The sequence below is a fragment of the Pantherophis guttatus genome, chromosome 3 (assembly GCF_059756535.1).
Source record: "Pantherophis guttatus breed Tessera chromosome 3, ASM5975653v1, whole genome shotgun sequence".
Taxonomy (NCBI): domain Eukaryota; kingdom Metazoa; phylum Chordata; class Lepidosauria; order Squamata; family Colubridae; genus Pantherophis; species Pantherophis guttatus.
The window spans coordinates 36803553-36819341 of NC_142065.1; the positions used below are offsets into that span (position 1 = coordinate 36803553).

At 40.9% G+C, this 15789-nt stretch overlaps 1 protein-coding gene across 2 annotated transcripts in view; it reads right to left on the reverse strand.

Annotated features, from left to right (window-relative positions):
• The window catches only part of MYBPH (myosin binding protein H), a 29392-nt gene that overhangs the window by 4867 nt on the left and 8736 nt on the right, over positions 1–15789 (reverse strand). The window contains exons 4-9 of one of the 2 annotated variants that reach the window (XM_034414174.3): positions 12372–12460; positions 10099–10297; positions 8363–8502; positions 5906–6065; positions 3240–3376; positions 1584–1770 (exon numbers count right to left, since the gene is read on the reverse strand). In XM_034414174.3, the coding sequence (XP_034270065.2) occupies positions 1584–1770; positions 3240–3376; positions 5906–6065; positions 8363–8502; positions 10099–10297; positions 12372–12460 (912 nt within the window). Of the gene's footprint in view, positions 1–1583; positions 1771–3239; positions 3377–5905; positions 6066–8362; positions 8503–10098; positions 10298–12371; positions 12461–15789 lie in introns of those variants that run through there. The other variant, XR_015733008.1, reaches the window with a different exon arrangement.

Below are 15789 nucleotides of genomic sequence, written 5' to 3' on the forward strand. Positions count from 1 at the left end.
AAACAACTGTGAATCCAGAAGGACACCCAAGTTGTGGGCCCTATCCACAGGGGGTAACACCTCACCCTTGATGGTCAACGATGGAATATCTCGATTGGACCCAGATGCTGGTACCCACAGCCACTCAGTCTTGGTGGGATTGAGTTGGAGCCTGTTCCTCCCCATCCAGGTCTGTACCGCTTCCAGGCAACGGGACATCACGTCGAGGGCATCACTAGGTTGGTTCGGGGTGGATATAAAAAGCTGGGTAACATCAGCATACTGATGATACCACACCCCAAAACCACAGATGATCTCCCCAAGCGGCTTCATATAGATGTTGAACAGGAGAGGCAAGAGAACCAACCCCTGGGGCACCCCACAAGTGAGGGGCCTCATAGCCGATCTCTGCCTCCCTACCAACACCGCTTGTGTACGGCCGAGAGATAGGAGGAGAACCACCGTAAAACAGTGCCTCCCACTCCCAACCCCTCGAGTCGTCGCAGCAGGATAGCATGGTTGATGGTATCAAAAGCCGCCGAAAGATCCAAGAGGACCAGAACAGAGGAGTGTCCCCTGTCCCGAGCCCTCCAGAGATCATCTACTAGTGTGACCAATGCCGTCTCCATGCTATGCCCCAGCCTGAAACCCGATTGGTATGGATCCAGGTAGTCTGTTTCCTCCAGGACCGATGGAAGCTGCCGAGCCACCACGCTCTCAACAACCTTTGCAACAAAGCGAAGGTTGGAGACCGGACGAAAGTTATTCAATATGGTTGGATCCAAAGCAGGTTTCTTGAGGAGGGGTCTCACCACCGCCTCCTTCAGGGCGGTGAGGATCATGCTAACTCTGAATAGTGGCACACTAGATTAAGTCCGTCTTTATGATTCCTAATCTTATGTTGATATATTCTAAGCCTCTTGGAGTCTTTGGGCACAGAGCATCATATAATCCAAACCAATAAATATATAAATAATTGAGGGAGTCCAACATTCTGTGCCATCAAAAAGCACTTTCAAAGGATAGTTGAAAGAGTTGTGCAAGAAGTTAAATTTTGTTTAGTTGGCTGGCAACAAATGCCAGCCAACCACCATTTTATAGTAAGGACTGATACCACCATACTCTCACTTCCCTTGTAATGCTTCCTTGGGAAATTAAATAATATTCTTTGTATGTGAGGTCATCTCTCCTGGAACTACTATCTGCCATGTATGCTAGTAATTCTGAACATGACCTAGAAGGAAGTAATTGCAGGAATCAAATAAATAGGTGGCAGATCTATTTTCAATGCTATCTAGTAAACATTGGCAACCTGTCTATTCCATCTCTATAGGAAATGGAAGCATGAAGACAGTTTATTCCTTTGGCTCAATTTAATGATTATAATATATTAGGATTTTTTTTCTCTGCACTATATAATCACTATTTAGTGTAGCCTTTTTTGTAGAGCACTCTTTTTTTGATAATTCATGGACTTTTTATACATAAAGAATTGAAAGTCTCTGTGGAAATCATTCAGAGGTTCCACAACTTTTTTTGGAGGAGGAAGAATTGCAACAAAGCATTCAAATGCAAACAAGAGATAAAATACAGTACATATATACCTTTTATATTCAATTTGCAATCTACAGAGGCTTCACCAAAAGGGTTCACAGCTTTGCATGTATAGACACCACCATCAAAAGGGCTAGGTTTGCGGATTTCTAGACAGCAAATCCCCTGGTCCATGTGCACTAGATACTTTGGGTCTTCTTGAATCTCCCTTTGGTTTTTCATCCAGATCACTTTGGGCTAAAATCAAGGAAAGACACCAAAGTGCATAAATATCCCAAAATGCAGTTCGGCAGGATAAACTAGTTAGCATAGGTATATAAACTATTTCTCTTCATTACATTTCTATTCTTAACTCCCTTGTCTGCATCAGTGGTGGGTTGCCCCTGGTTTGGATCGGTTCGCAATAACCGGTAATAAAAATGGTGGGAGGCTCCGCCCACCACTCCAGATGTCATCATAGGCGATCTGCGCATGCAATCCTGTTGCGAACCAGTAGTAAAGGTAAGTAGAACCCACTCCTGATCTGCATTCAGTGAGGCTAATTTATACAAGTTGTCTGCCACTATTGTTGTAGTTTGCATCATTCTTCCCCTATTTGCTCTGTAATAGCTACATATCTATCTGAATTCTATAGCTACTATATTTCTGGAGAAACTGTCAGGTATCCAGGGAGTCAGATACTTTGTCTACAAGTAGTTGAATTTATTTTTTACATCACTTTGCTTCATAAAATTTTAGAAGAGGTGGAATTTGTGGTTGGAAAGTAGGATGCATCACTTTCAATGTAAGCAAATATAGGCTTGCGAAAGGAAATGGGAAGCTGACACTTGATTGGGGAATTTGACTTTTGCAAGCTCTGATGTGAAGAATATGAGGATATAGCAGGGGTGTAAAACTCAATTTCATTGAGAGCCGCATCAGAGTTGTGTTTGACCTCGGGGGTCTGGGGTGGGTGTGACCAGGGTGGGTATGGCCAGCAGGACATCACTCATGTTGGGGGCCACCTGTGGTGGTCTGAGTGGTCTGCCAGTGAAAATGGGCTCCCGAGCTCCATTTTTGGCTGTGATGGCCTCCTGCAATCCTCTGCCAGCAAAAAGAAAGCTCAGGAGGATCACATGCGACCCTCCCAAGCTCCGTTTTTGCTGCCAGAGGCGCCGTGGGACGTTCCTTCACTGTTTCCAGGAGGGCCCCACGGGCCAGATCTAAGCACCCTGGAGGCCAGATCCAGCCACCGGGCCTTGAGTTTGACACCCCTAGGATATAGTCTAGTCTGAAGTGCTAAATATAGCTATCCATTACTATTACATTTCCTGCAGTGATACAGTCAGTGATGCAGTTCTCAGTTCAATAAAGTATTGTCAAGATTTATTTATATAATTTAGATAGATATATTGAAAAACATGCATTTTGAGAAAAATACTTAGAAACATATATTTGGGGAGAAAAAGTTGATATATTTAAATGCAAATTGTCACAAAAACTTTACAAAAGAAAAAGTTTTTGTAAAAACCTTTTCATAACATGCATTATGGAAATGCACATTAAATACACGAGAAAGCATTATAGATCAGAAGTAAGAAAGATCCCTCTTCCTTTTTAAGGGCAAAGGAGATTAGTTATCTCAATTCACCACCCTTCCTATGATCTACTATGGTATCCTATCTTGTTGCAGTTCAGTAGGCATCACATTTCACAACAGGACCCACCTTTGGGAAGCCTCGGACACAGCAGACGAGCTGGGTGCTGTAGCCCTGAGTGGTGGTTCTGTCTATCAGTGGCTGAGTGAATTTGGGAGGTTCACAGAGATCCTGGCTATGGAACTTCTCTGGTTTGTACACAATTCCTACAAAAACAGGGAGACCTTATTTTGAGATGTTTTGAATCATAAAGTAATTCAACAGAAAGCAGGGACAGTTAATCTTTCATTGAGGATGAGGGTAACAATGTAAACATGAGAACAAATGATTCACTCATAATGAAGAGGCAAAAATATTTAAAGAATTGAGGATTCTGCAAACGAATTTGGAAGTTCCTTAACTTAGAAGTGTGCACAGATAATCTTGAAAAGGGTACACAAGAACTGTTAAGGCAAGAAAGAAACTCAGACCTGGAAAATAAATTCAAAATAACCAATCCGTTTAATATAAGGGTCAGCAGTATAATGGACAGAAGAATGACCTTGAGCAACTGATTAACTGAGTAATTGATTTTCCCAAGGGGCCACATGAGAACCTGGGATTGTTGTGGAGGGCTGCTGCATCACCCCCACTAATACAACCCACTCCCCCCCAACACCCCACCCCCACTGACAATGTCCCACCCCCACCAACAACGCTCAACCCTTCCCCTTACAATGATACCCATCCTAGCTCCATGAGTTGGATTGAGATAGCCCATGGGCTGGATGTAGCCCTCAGGCTGTAAAATGCCCAGCTCTAACTATGAAGAACTGGTGCTTGAGGAAGAGCTGCTATGAAAATAATGGTCAAATTAAAGAACCTGAATCCAGAACAGAACTGTAACCTGAGAAAACCTCTCAGACAAAACCCTTCCTAGTTCCCATGAAGATAAAAAGAGAGGAAAGCGCATTCAGACTTGCAGGATTGATGTTAGCCCTTCCAGGTAGACCAGACTAGGAAACCAAAGTCATGCAAACTAATATTGCTACTTTTATTATAAGGTTATACTAATAGAAACTTGCAGGTCTGAATGCAAGTCTGCATTCTGGACCAATTGAAGCTTCCAAGTAGATTTCAAGTAGATATGGGCAGGCCTATACAGAGCACAGTGTAGTAATCCAAACAAGAAATGACTAAGGCCTGAGTGACTATGAGCAAAGCCTCCTGATCTAGGAAATAATGTGATTGGTGCACAAGATGAATCAGTGTGAAGACCCCTCTAGCCATGGCTGCCACTTTCTCCTTAAGCAGTAGCCATGAGTCTAGGACACTCCCAGACTGGGTATCAGCTTTGTTCAGGGGAGTGTCAGAATCAAAGATGACCTATCACCAGACCTTGAGGTAGGGGTGGGGGAAGAGGTTCAAAGCCTCATCTTACAAGGGCTGAGTTGAAACCTCTTTCTCCCCATCCAGATTGTCCTAAATCCAGGCACTTGGTCAACAACTGGCAGCACCCAGGCAGAGCTGCAGATGTACAAGTGTACTGATAATACCATACCCCGTGCTGGCAATTGACTTCACTCAGAATTTTTATGTAAATGTTAAAGAGGAAAGGAGAGAAACCTGAGTCCTGAGGATGCTGCATTGCAATCTCTTCTCCCCCAACGGTGACTGAAACAGGCCTCAAACAAAAAAAAAAAAGAGCCACCCTAAAACAATGTTCCCATTCCTAACCCCCAAACTGAGCTCAGAAGTATACCAATATTACTGAAAGCTGTTGAGAGATCCAGGAGGTCCAGGATGACTGGATCACTCCTGTCCCAAACCCTCTAAGATCATCTGCAAGTGTGACTAATATCATATTGGGACTATACCTGGCCTGAACCCAGACTGAAAAGCATGAAGATAATCAGCTTCATGCAGGGTTCTCTAGAGCTGAGCACCAACCACTCTTTCGACAACCTTCCTTCTAGGGAAGGCTAGAGACTGAATGAAAATTGTCTAAAACTGTTGAGTCCAAAGATAGCCTTTTGAGAAGAAGCATTACTGCTTCATACAAAACAAGCGTTAACCAGTTTGGACCCAACTGCATGCCACCTCCCAAGAGGCCTTAACCAACAGGAGGGACGTGGGCCAACAATACAGGTGGTTGAACTCTCAACCATGAGGATCCTGTCCATTTTCTCAGGACCAACCAGCTAGAACTCATCCTGTATAACCGGGCTCTTAGCTCATTTCCAAAGAATCTGCCTAGCCATATTCCAAGTTTGAGCAAAGGCAAATGACTTTGTGTGGCAGATGCTATGACTATTCTTCACAGCAACCTGTAAGAACCCTGATTCCTCCCTACCCAAAAGGGTCCTGGTCTACTAAAGCAGGGCTGCTGGGCAGTCATTTGCAGATGCAATAAAGGCAGTGACGTAAGCATACTTTGCCACCCTTATTGGCACACATTACATACCACAACAACAAAGTAGCATTTCTGTAATCCTTGGGCTAATATCTAACCCAGCCATGACCTGCCCTATCCCGAAGGGCTGATATTTTATGATTTATTATATTTTTGATTCTCATTTCAAAACAGTAAGAAAGTACTGGCAGTTCCCAAAATGTAATGGCTTGGCAAGGAAAGATCTGGGATCTTGAATACTTTGGAGAGCCACTTATACCTCTGAGGTCTCAAGTTGCCCACGTCTGTGATGAAGAAACAGCAGGATCTTTCTACTTTTTAAATCATGCTTCATTAGCCTTACCTGATTTTGTTATTTGCGTTACATTCTTTGTGACAGCAGCCATTTCACTTAGACCACAAGGATTTTCTGAGAAAACTCGGAAACAATAACTGTTGCCAATGATGAGATCAGATACTGTGCAGCTTGTATGGTTGTAATGTTCCAGAACTGTGAACCATTGCTGAAGAACAAGGCAGAAAGACCCTTAAACATTAAGGGAATTGAACATTTTGCACAAAATAGGTATGTTTTTTTTGGCATGGCCTAAAAAAGACAAGCACAATGATTTAGCCTTGACCCCCAAATTACATATAGAGGTGGAAAAAAACAACTCTTCCATGTTACTACTTAGAAGCAGTGGTGAAATTCAGCTGGTTCTATCCGGATCGTGCGATCCAGTAGCACCGGCGGTGGGAGGCTCTGCCCATCCACCCGGACATCATCCATGTCCTGTTTTTGATCCTCTGCGCATGCGCAGAAGGCTCTGTGCATGTGTGGAGGAGGCGCGAATGCTCACATTTGCGAACCGGTAGCAAGGGTAAGTGAATACCACTCCTGCTTAGATGTGTGTGTATGTATGTGTGTGTGTGTGTGTGTGTGTGTGTGTGTGTGTGTGTGTGTATATATAAGACACTTTTTTCCCTCCTAAAAGAGGCTGAAATTTAAGTGCATCTTACACTCCGAATGTAACTTTTTCGAAGCTTTTTTTTCAGCCCTAATGAGGTGCTAGCAAGTGAAGTGATCTATCTCTGACTCTCAGCTGTGCTTTAGAAGCTTTTTTTCAGTGAAGTGATCTTCCGTGCTTTGCCTGCTCCCTCCGACTCTCAGCTGTGAAGCTTTTTTTCAGCCCTACCGAAGTGCTAGCGAGTGAAGCAATCTCCATGGTTTACCTGCTTTTCTCATTGCTTCTCTCTCCAAAGATCAGTTGTGCTTTTGAAGCTGTTTTTTATCCCCAAGCCGGGATAAAAACCAGCAAACTAACGTGCTGAAGATGACCAGATTAAGGATGCTAGCCAGATGAACACCTGGTAGGCAGATTTTTTCCCCCCATTTTCCTCCCCAAAAACTAAGCTGCATTTTATACTCCGATGTCTTATACTCCGAAAAATACAGTATCTATGTTTTTGTGTGAGATGCTACATCTCAAGACATATACACAAATAGAAATATTGCAAAGTATATTTCTACCAAACATGCCACAACCCCACGTTTAAAGAAATAGCTGAGGAACCAAGTCTGTCTCAGGGATTTTGAATGGACAGCCAGAAACAATGTTTGTTAAAAAGGCAAACTATATTGCCGTATTATTATTTCTGGAGAACTGAAGAAGGAAAGATTCCCATGGGAAATATATTTGCTGGACTAAATAGACATTGATTTATAAAGTTACTTACTTTACTTTATAAAGTTACTTATATAGTTGATTAGCAGTTAAAAAAACCTGTACTATTTTTTTTAACCATGATTTACCTTCATTTTCCATACCAAGATACTGACCAAATTAACTGTATTTTGAAAAGATTAAAACAACTATTCAGGGATTTTCCATAACGTAACATCACTCTTATTCATTTCCTAACCTCATTTCCACCCCCTAATACAGCTGGGGGCAAATTCTATATATGGTAGGTAGGTGGGAGTTAATTTTACACCAAAGATAATCTTATCAATTGATGGTAACAAAATCAAGACTAGTAAGAAATTCCAAAAAAGGCTGGATTAATTTAATGACCTCATGATTTTCAACAACTGCAGTGTTTCATTTAACAATCATGGGGGGTGGGGTGGGGTGTTGTTGTTGTAAATCTGGGTAAGACTCACTTAATAACCACCTTGCTTAGCAATGGTAATTCTGATCCCAACTGCAGTCATACATTAAGGACTACCTGTATAATGTTTGAATAAAATTATGTAATGAAAGGAAGGTATTAGCAAAGTCTTTCTAATATTCTAGAATGGCTCCTTCCCTTAGTCCCAGTCTATGCCAAATCAGGGCCTAGGCAGACATAGACTAAATGGAAGAATATTGCTTAAAAGGTAAGTGATACTTGCTGGCTTATACCAGCCGATCAATAATATTCTAAGTTTTGGTTAAGGTAAAAACATATCATAAATGGCATAGTAATAGGTTAGCTAAATCCAGTGGTGGATTTCAAAATTTTTTTACTACCGGCTCTGTGGATGTGACTTAGTGGGTGTGGCATGTCTTGGTGGGCGTGACTTGGTGGGCATGGCCAGTCAAAATTTTTACTATCGGTTCTCCGAACTACTCAAAATTTCCGCTACCGTTCTCCAGAACTGGTCAGAATCTGCTGAAACCCACCTCTTGCTAAATCCATTGAAGCATGTGTATTGAGAATGGCTATAGAACCACCATAATGCTTGCAAGATTTTTCCTTCCATTTTCCCCCATTCTGACACACACACACCCTTTTTTTTAAAAAAAAGGCTCCATTTTGTGCACTGAATAGCTCTTACTTGAGTCTTCATATCTGCTTTTTGGACTGTGTAGCCCTTGAGATCAGCATTGCCTTTATCTTGGGGTGGGTTCCACTCTAACGCAACATTAAAGCCCCAGGTGTCTGCCACTTTCAGATTCTCAGGAGGGCCTGGTTTCTCTAAAAAGAAAAGAGAGAGACTTCTCCTGAAGCACACACTAATGCAAAAGAGACACCAGAATAAATAGCAAGACAAAACATTTTTCACACCATTGATTTCTCAGTCTAGCCCAATACTGTTAATGTTGACTGGAAACAGCTTTCTAGAGTTACAGTCAAGAATCTTTTCCAATCCTTTCTGGAAATGCTGGAAATTAAACATGGAACTTCCTGCCTGCTTTAGCATTCACTTTCACTTCACTTTCTAACAGTGGTAATTAGGATGCAAATTTCCATTGCTAAGTGAAGCCATTGTAAAGTGGAACTTCCCGTAACCATATCGCTTACAGGGGTGGGTTCTATTTACCTTTACTACCCGTTTGCAGCTGGGCCGCGTGCGCTCTTCTGTGCAAGCACATTTTGATGACGTCAGGGTCGGTGGGCGGAGCCTCCCGCCAGTTTTACTACTGGTTCTATAGAACCGGTGCGAACCGGGGGCAACCCACCACTGATTGCTTAGCAGTGGCAATTCTGAGGCTCCTGGTTGCTGTTGTTAAACAAGGATTGCTGGTCCTTGTTGGTTGGTTTGCAAGCAGGCTGCCAGGCAGGTACTGTAAGTGGCTGCTGCCAGGTGGGGGAAGAGGCACAGTTGGTCCATGCAGTGCAGTGCATGGCACAGCTAAGTTGGGGATGGCTGCTGCTAGATGGGAGACTGTGAGCAACTTATCTGCATGACTTGCAATCTTCCCTGCCAGCTTTTCCATTGAATTTGCTTGTGGGAAGCCAGCAATAAAGTTTGGAAATGATGATTGTACGATGCAGAACCCTACAACCATCATATGTGTGAGCCAGTTGCCAAGTGCCCAGATCACCATTATGTGACTGCAGGAGTGCTGAGAAGATTGGAACTTTGAGGACTGGTCATAAGTACCACTCATTCAGTTGTAACTACAAATGGTTGCTGAATGAGTGGTTGTTAAACGAGGACTATAAGAATGTCTGAATACCTGTCTCTTTCAAACTAAGATTCCCCATCTTCAACCATTTTGGGAGGTATAGCTTTAATACCAGCAAAAACAGCTCTTACTCTTTCATATCTAAAACTTCCATTTAAATAATTATGTAAATAGAAGAAAGAATATAACAGAAAGACTATATCACAATCAATCCTCCAATGTCCAATTATACTAGAACCAGCTGGTACCATGAAAAAATGTACTATATGGATTCCCATTTTAGAGAAGCTTGCTTCAATTAATAATAATAATAACTTTATTGTCATTGTACATGTATACACAGTATACCCATACAACGAAATTCACTTAACACCAAAAGACCAGGTCCAACACACATAACAATCCCAAAACACAATCCCACCCACCACAATTCCCCACCCTTAAACCACCCAAACATCCACACAACAGACCAAGTAATGCTGTCCAACAGCTCACTGATGGTGGCCCTTCAGTTCATTGTTGAGTGCAATTATAGCTCTGCGATAAAAACTATTCAGAAAATGTGTGGTCCGAGTTTTAATTGTTCTGTATCTTCTGAAGAAACATCTATGCCATTTAAATATTAGATAATTTATCAACTCATACAGTTTATTGTCCTTACCAATCACCAGGAGATCAAAGGTAGCCACATCTTCAAATTCATCTAAGATCTTAACACTTATTTGGTATTTTCCAGAATCTTTGCGTTGTGCTGCACGAATAAAGAATACAGAATCCTTCTCAGTGTTGCGTACAACAACTTGTTTGGGGTCTAAAGGTTGGCCTTCTTTGGTCCAGGTCACTTGTGGTTTTGGCTTTCCCTAAGAAATGGACAGGAAAATGAATGAATCATATTAAATATTATTCTATTTAACTAAGGTTTACAAACAAAGTTTAATCTACTACAGCATCATGCAGCTTGGGGCTTTTCATGAGGATTAACAATAGACCAGTGCTTATTAAAATACCAATGAGCAGGATATCAAAGATGAAGCCAATCTACTTTAGAAGGCTAAAAATCTCATGGGGAAAAATGCATTCAAATTCTATCCAAAAACCCTAATTAATTTGCTTTCACCCTCTGTCTGTGATTTAACTATAATATCGAATGACATTTTCCATAAGCTAATTCAGAGATGGATCATTTACAGGAAGGCATTTATTTTAGAATTATCTAAGTCTTGAATGTTTTAAGAAATGATATTTCCATTTTTATGATGTCAGTAGCTTTTCATATATTATCACTTGAAAACCATTGTTCTTGTTTAAATCTTATGTGAGTCAGGAGATAGGGGAAGGATTTGTTCATAGGAGGGATGCCCTTTTAGATAAATAAACAGCTGCCTTTGTTGCAAAATTCAGCATGGAGAATACAGAAATGATGTAACATCAATTTTACAGAAAAAAACATCATCTTTCCAAACATTTCTGGTGATTTAAAGCCGTAAATTTACTTCGTTAGATAGACGATTTAACAACACCCATTGTAATGAATATATTTGTTATTGTGATTATAGAACCACCAAAACATTTCACTGTGTTTTCTGTGATTATGAATTTTACATTGGTATATGTATTTTTATTGCTGTTTCCTGATTGCTTGGATGAGCTGTATAAAGCAACCTGATATTACAGAAATGTTATAGCTATATCTAATGTATTAATTTATACAGCCTACCAAGAAACTTCTGCAGATTTGCTTATTATCTGCAAATAAATGATAAACTCTTTATCTGTACTTTATGCATGCTATGCATTGATAATAATGATGACAAATTGTAATAAAATTGGGTAAATTCTTTCTTTTCCTGTATCATGCTCTGAAATATATATCTAGTTAAAATAAATAATGGTGAAAAAACATTTACCTAAAATTCTTACTTTCTAAGCTATGAACAACACCACCAATAACAAAATTAAGGTAAGCTAATAGTAATACAAATGTGACTCCAATAAAATTGGAGCTCCAGCTGCTCTTTGAAGGGAGGGGTTGAGGTCCATGGTAGACCCAGTCTGCAAATATCCAAGAACCAAGAACCATGGAATTCTGCACCCCTTTCAAAGCCTCTCTGTGCTAATCCACATGGCTTCCTATTTTTGGCAGAGAGCTATTTTAGACATTGGGCTACTACTACTCCATTACTGGACTGAAGAATATTGCTTGTTCTTTCTGAATGTAGATAGCAACCTCCTTTTAACAAAAGAGATTCCGTTAGGTAAAAGAGGATACATTTCAGTATTCAGCTATCAACTGCTTTCACAAGACTGGCAAGATGCAAATCAAAGCTCTTATGAACTCCAAACTTGTCAGCTATTCAGACTGCAAAAAGAATAATTTGGGCATTATTTTAGGATTTCATGGCTTGTGTAGCATTCTGTCTGTAGATCTAACTTGCTCCTCTGAATTCTAGTATTTCCGTTTGTCTAAACCTATTAGCTTTTCTCTCATTCGACTACACATCTTCAAGGCAGTTAGACTTCTTTCAAAACTTTAAATCAAGTCAATTCCTTCTTCTCTCATTCTGTTTTGCCCAGTGAAATCCTGTTTATTACAACTCACTTCAATATAGGTGATGCTACTATCTGTTCACATTTGCCTCTTAAGTGATGTTTATGAGATATAATGGTTAAAATGCTTGACTGGGATCAAGAAGACCCAGGTTCTAAAACCATCCACAGCTATAGAAGCACACTGGGTGACCTTGGGCCTCTTAATGTCTCTCCCTCTCTCTCTCTCTCTGTTCCAAATACCGCATCATAGTGTTTTGGGGAAAACAGCAGGAAACACCATGTGTGCTGCCTTGTACTCCAGAATAAATGACAGAATTCAAAAACTCTTCCTCAGACAAGGTCAAAAGAGCAGAGATAATGGCAAAGGGATTTTAATTCACATACCCAGAATGGGATCAAGAGGTTTATCGTATCCCCCACAGTCCTCAGGTATAATTCTCTTAAGTAGCGTGGAAGTCGGATCTTGGGCTCTTCTGGACAAAGCAAAATTATACCAATATGTTACTAATTTTGTAGGCGTCTGTTGTGTGAACAACAGTTTTGTACAACTTTAGTTTGTCCAATAAAGATACTGCCTGTTTTGATTCTGGATTTCCCCCCTTATGATCAACAGTTACTACACTTTTTCTCATTAAAATAGGTACCATCAATTTCAGGTTATGAAATTTCTACGGCTTTTCATATTTTCAAAAAATAAAATAAAATAGAGAAGCATTGATCCAGCTAAAATTTCTGAGTCAGTTTGAATAATTGAATCCGCTAGATTTATTTTGACATGATTTTCATCAAATCTTTTCAATTCAGGATTGGGATTCAGAATAACAAGAGTTGGAAGGGACTTTGGAGTTCTTCTATTCCAATCCCGTTCAAGCAAGAAACAAGTGGTTGTCCAATCTCTTCTTCAAAACATCTAATATTGGAGCACCCCATAACTTCTGGAGGCAAGCCTTTCCACTGATTAATTATTCTAACTATCAGGAAATTTCTCCTTAGTTCTAGGTTGGTTCTCTCCTTGATTAGTTTCCATCCATTGCTTCTTGTCCTGCCCTCAGGTGCTTTGGAGAATAGCTTGACTCCCTCTTCTTTGTGGCAGCTCCTTAGATATTGGAACACTGCTATCATGTCACCTCTAGCCTTTTTTTCATTAAACCAGACGTACCCAATTCCTGCAACTGTTTTTCATGTTTTATCTTCCAGTCCCCTAATCATCTTTGTTGCTCTTCTCTACACTCTTTCTAGAGCCTCAACATATTTTTATATTGTGGGGACCAAAACTGGATGCACTATTCCAAGTGTGGTCTTACCAAGGCATTATAAAGTGATATAAATTGATTTAATATAAATTGATTTAATGCACAAAGGTCTGCTAAATCTTCAAAGATTCAATGGATCAAGTTGATTCAAAGATTCATTTTAAAGGGGTGATTTGACTGAAATGTCTTCAAACTGAATTTCTAGACTGATGCTTCCCATAGATGTAGAGAAATCCTCTTCTCAGGGGCTGGGAGACATCTAGAATGAAATAAAATCTGGAACATTTATTTTTTTTCCATCTGCCACTCTTCTGTTTTACATTGCCAGAAGGTTTTCTTTCTCTTAAAAGGATTAAATAATAATAATTAAAAAAGCTGGGACTTGGAGACAGCAATAATTATAGGCTACTGCAATGAGGTTAGCATTATTGTCATTTTGGTCATTGAAAACCAGAGCACCTTGTTGAGTTAAAATATGATACTATTAGAAAGCTAATTTAAAATTAATTATATATTAAAAAATCCTCAGGGTTTAAGATACCATCACAGTTGGTCCTAATTGCCGCTATAGAAGAATGCAAGCACTCTACATTAATTGGTTCCCAGAGGTATAGATAAAGCAATCTTATTAGTCAAACAGCCAAATGCAAGAACAATTTGCTCTAGCTTCTCCGTTTGCAAATGCTGTAGCACTTAAATTACAGGTAGTCCTCGACTTACAACCACAATAGAGCTCAAAATTTCTGTTGCTAAGTGAGACATTTGTTAACTGAGTTTTGCTCCATTTTGTGATCTTTCTTGCCACAGTTGTTAAGTAAATTATGGCAGTTGTCAAGTTAGTAACACAGTTGTTAACTGAATCCAGCTTCCCTGTTGACTTGGCTTGTTAGAAGATCGCAAAAGGGGATCACATGACCCCAGGACACTTCAACCGTCATAAATATGAGTAAGTTTGCCAATCATCTGAATTTTGACCACGTGACCCTGGGCATGCCACAACGGTTGTAAGTATGAAAAACGGTCATAAGTCACTTATTTCAGTGTTATTGTAACTTCAAATGGTCACTAAATGAACTGTTTTAAGTGGAAGACTACCTGTACAAGCATATAACAATGTGATATATACTGCAGGATAGCCTTATCACAGTTTTTGGAAAACCAGTCTTCATCATTATCAGCTGCAAAGAGATGAAATTTTCCAACTTACATATAGTTTTAAATAAAGACAATACCCCAAAGCAAACACCATTATTTTGTCCAATAGTAGACAGTGGGCTTGATGCTGCAGTAACTATAATAGATATGATCCAAAATAATGAAGATATACTGTAAGATTTCTTCTAACTCTCCAAGCTCCCAAAAATATGTTACTCGTGTCATGTCTGCCCTGGCTTTCTATTCTTTTTCAGGCCCAATTCCAAGTTCAGGTTGTAAGCTTTCAAACTTGGTCTGTAGACTGCTAAATTTAGGTAATTCTTGCAAATACTTATTTAATACTGACTCAATATTTACTCATTCAAGGTTCTTACAGAGGGTATTCCTCCCTTCCCACAAATGAGAGCAATCTGGCAGCCACATTGCTTCATCCCAAGATTTGTTTGTTCCTCAGGGCTTGAATTATGTTAGGATTTATTTTATCTATTTGTGATCAGTAATCCTCTACTGTGTTTCCCCGAAACTAAGGCATGTCCCAATAATAAGCCCAATTGGGCTTTTGAGCGTATTCGATAAAATACCCCCCCCGAAAATAAGCCCCCCCAAATATTTAGACGCATGTGCAGCTGCCATGCAAACACCACTATGTGAAGAGGCAAGGCCAGAGAGGGGGGGAAAGGGAGGGGGAACCTGCCCCACCTGCCATCCATGCGGAACGGCCTCACGGAGGCCGCTCCCGCAAACCCTTTTCTTAGTGGCACGCCCCTTCTCTTAGTGGTGAGCCAGATGCCCTGCTGCCTTAAGTGGCCTTAAAGCGCTGCACACACACCCTCAGCCCCGAACCCGACAGCAGAGTGAAGCCTTCTCCCTATCTCTTGGGTTTGGTTCACGCAGCCCAGATATTGAAGGCTGGGGGGGAGACTTCACTCTGCTGTTAGGTTTGGGGCTGAGGGTGTGTGTGTGCAGCGCTTTAAGGCCACTTGTGCAGCTGAAGCAAGAAACACCTCATCCCATGCTCTCCCCTCCCGGTTAAAGAATGAAGTTGGGGGGGAGAGAAAAGTGAGGGGGAAAAATAGTCGCCTCCCAAATCTCCAAAGGATGTGGAGTTGAGATCTGGCTAAATAGTCAGCGCACCATTACCAAATAAAAGCAGACAGGAAGATATTCACTCCTGTTGCTTCTCTCCCTGTCTCTCTGTCTGTCTCCTCCGTGTCTTACCTGACTTCCAGCTCCTGCCATGTTGGACGAGGGGATGGCAAGGGGAGCACTGTCTCGTTTCTCTGCCATCTCATCCCTCCCAACCCCCTCACCCACCGAGATCGGCAAGCTAGATTTGGGAAGCTGAATGCACTGCCGCCGCCCGGGAGGAGAAAAACATCAGAAATGGGCTCTCT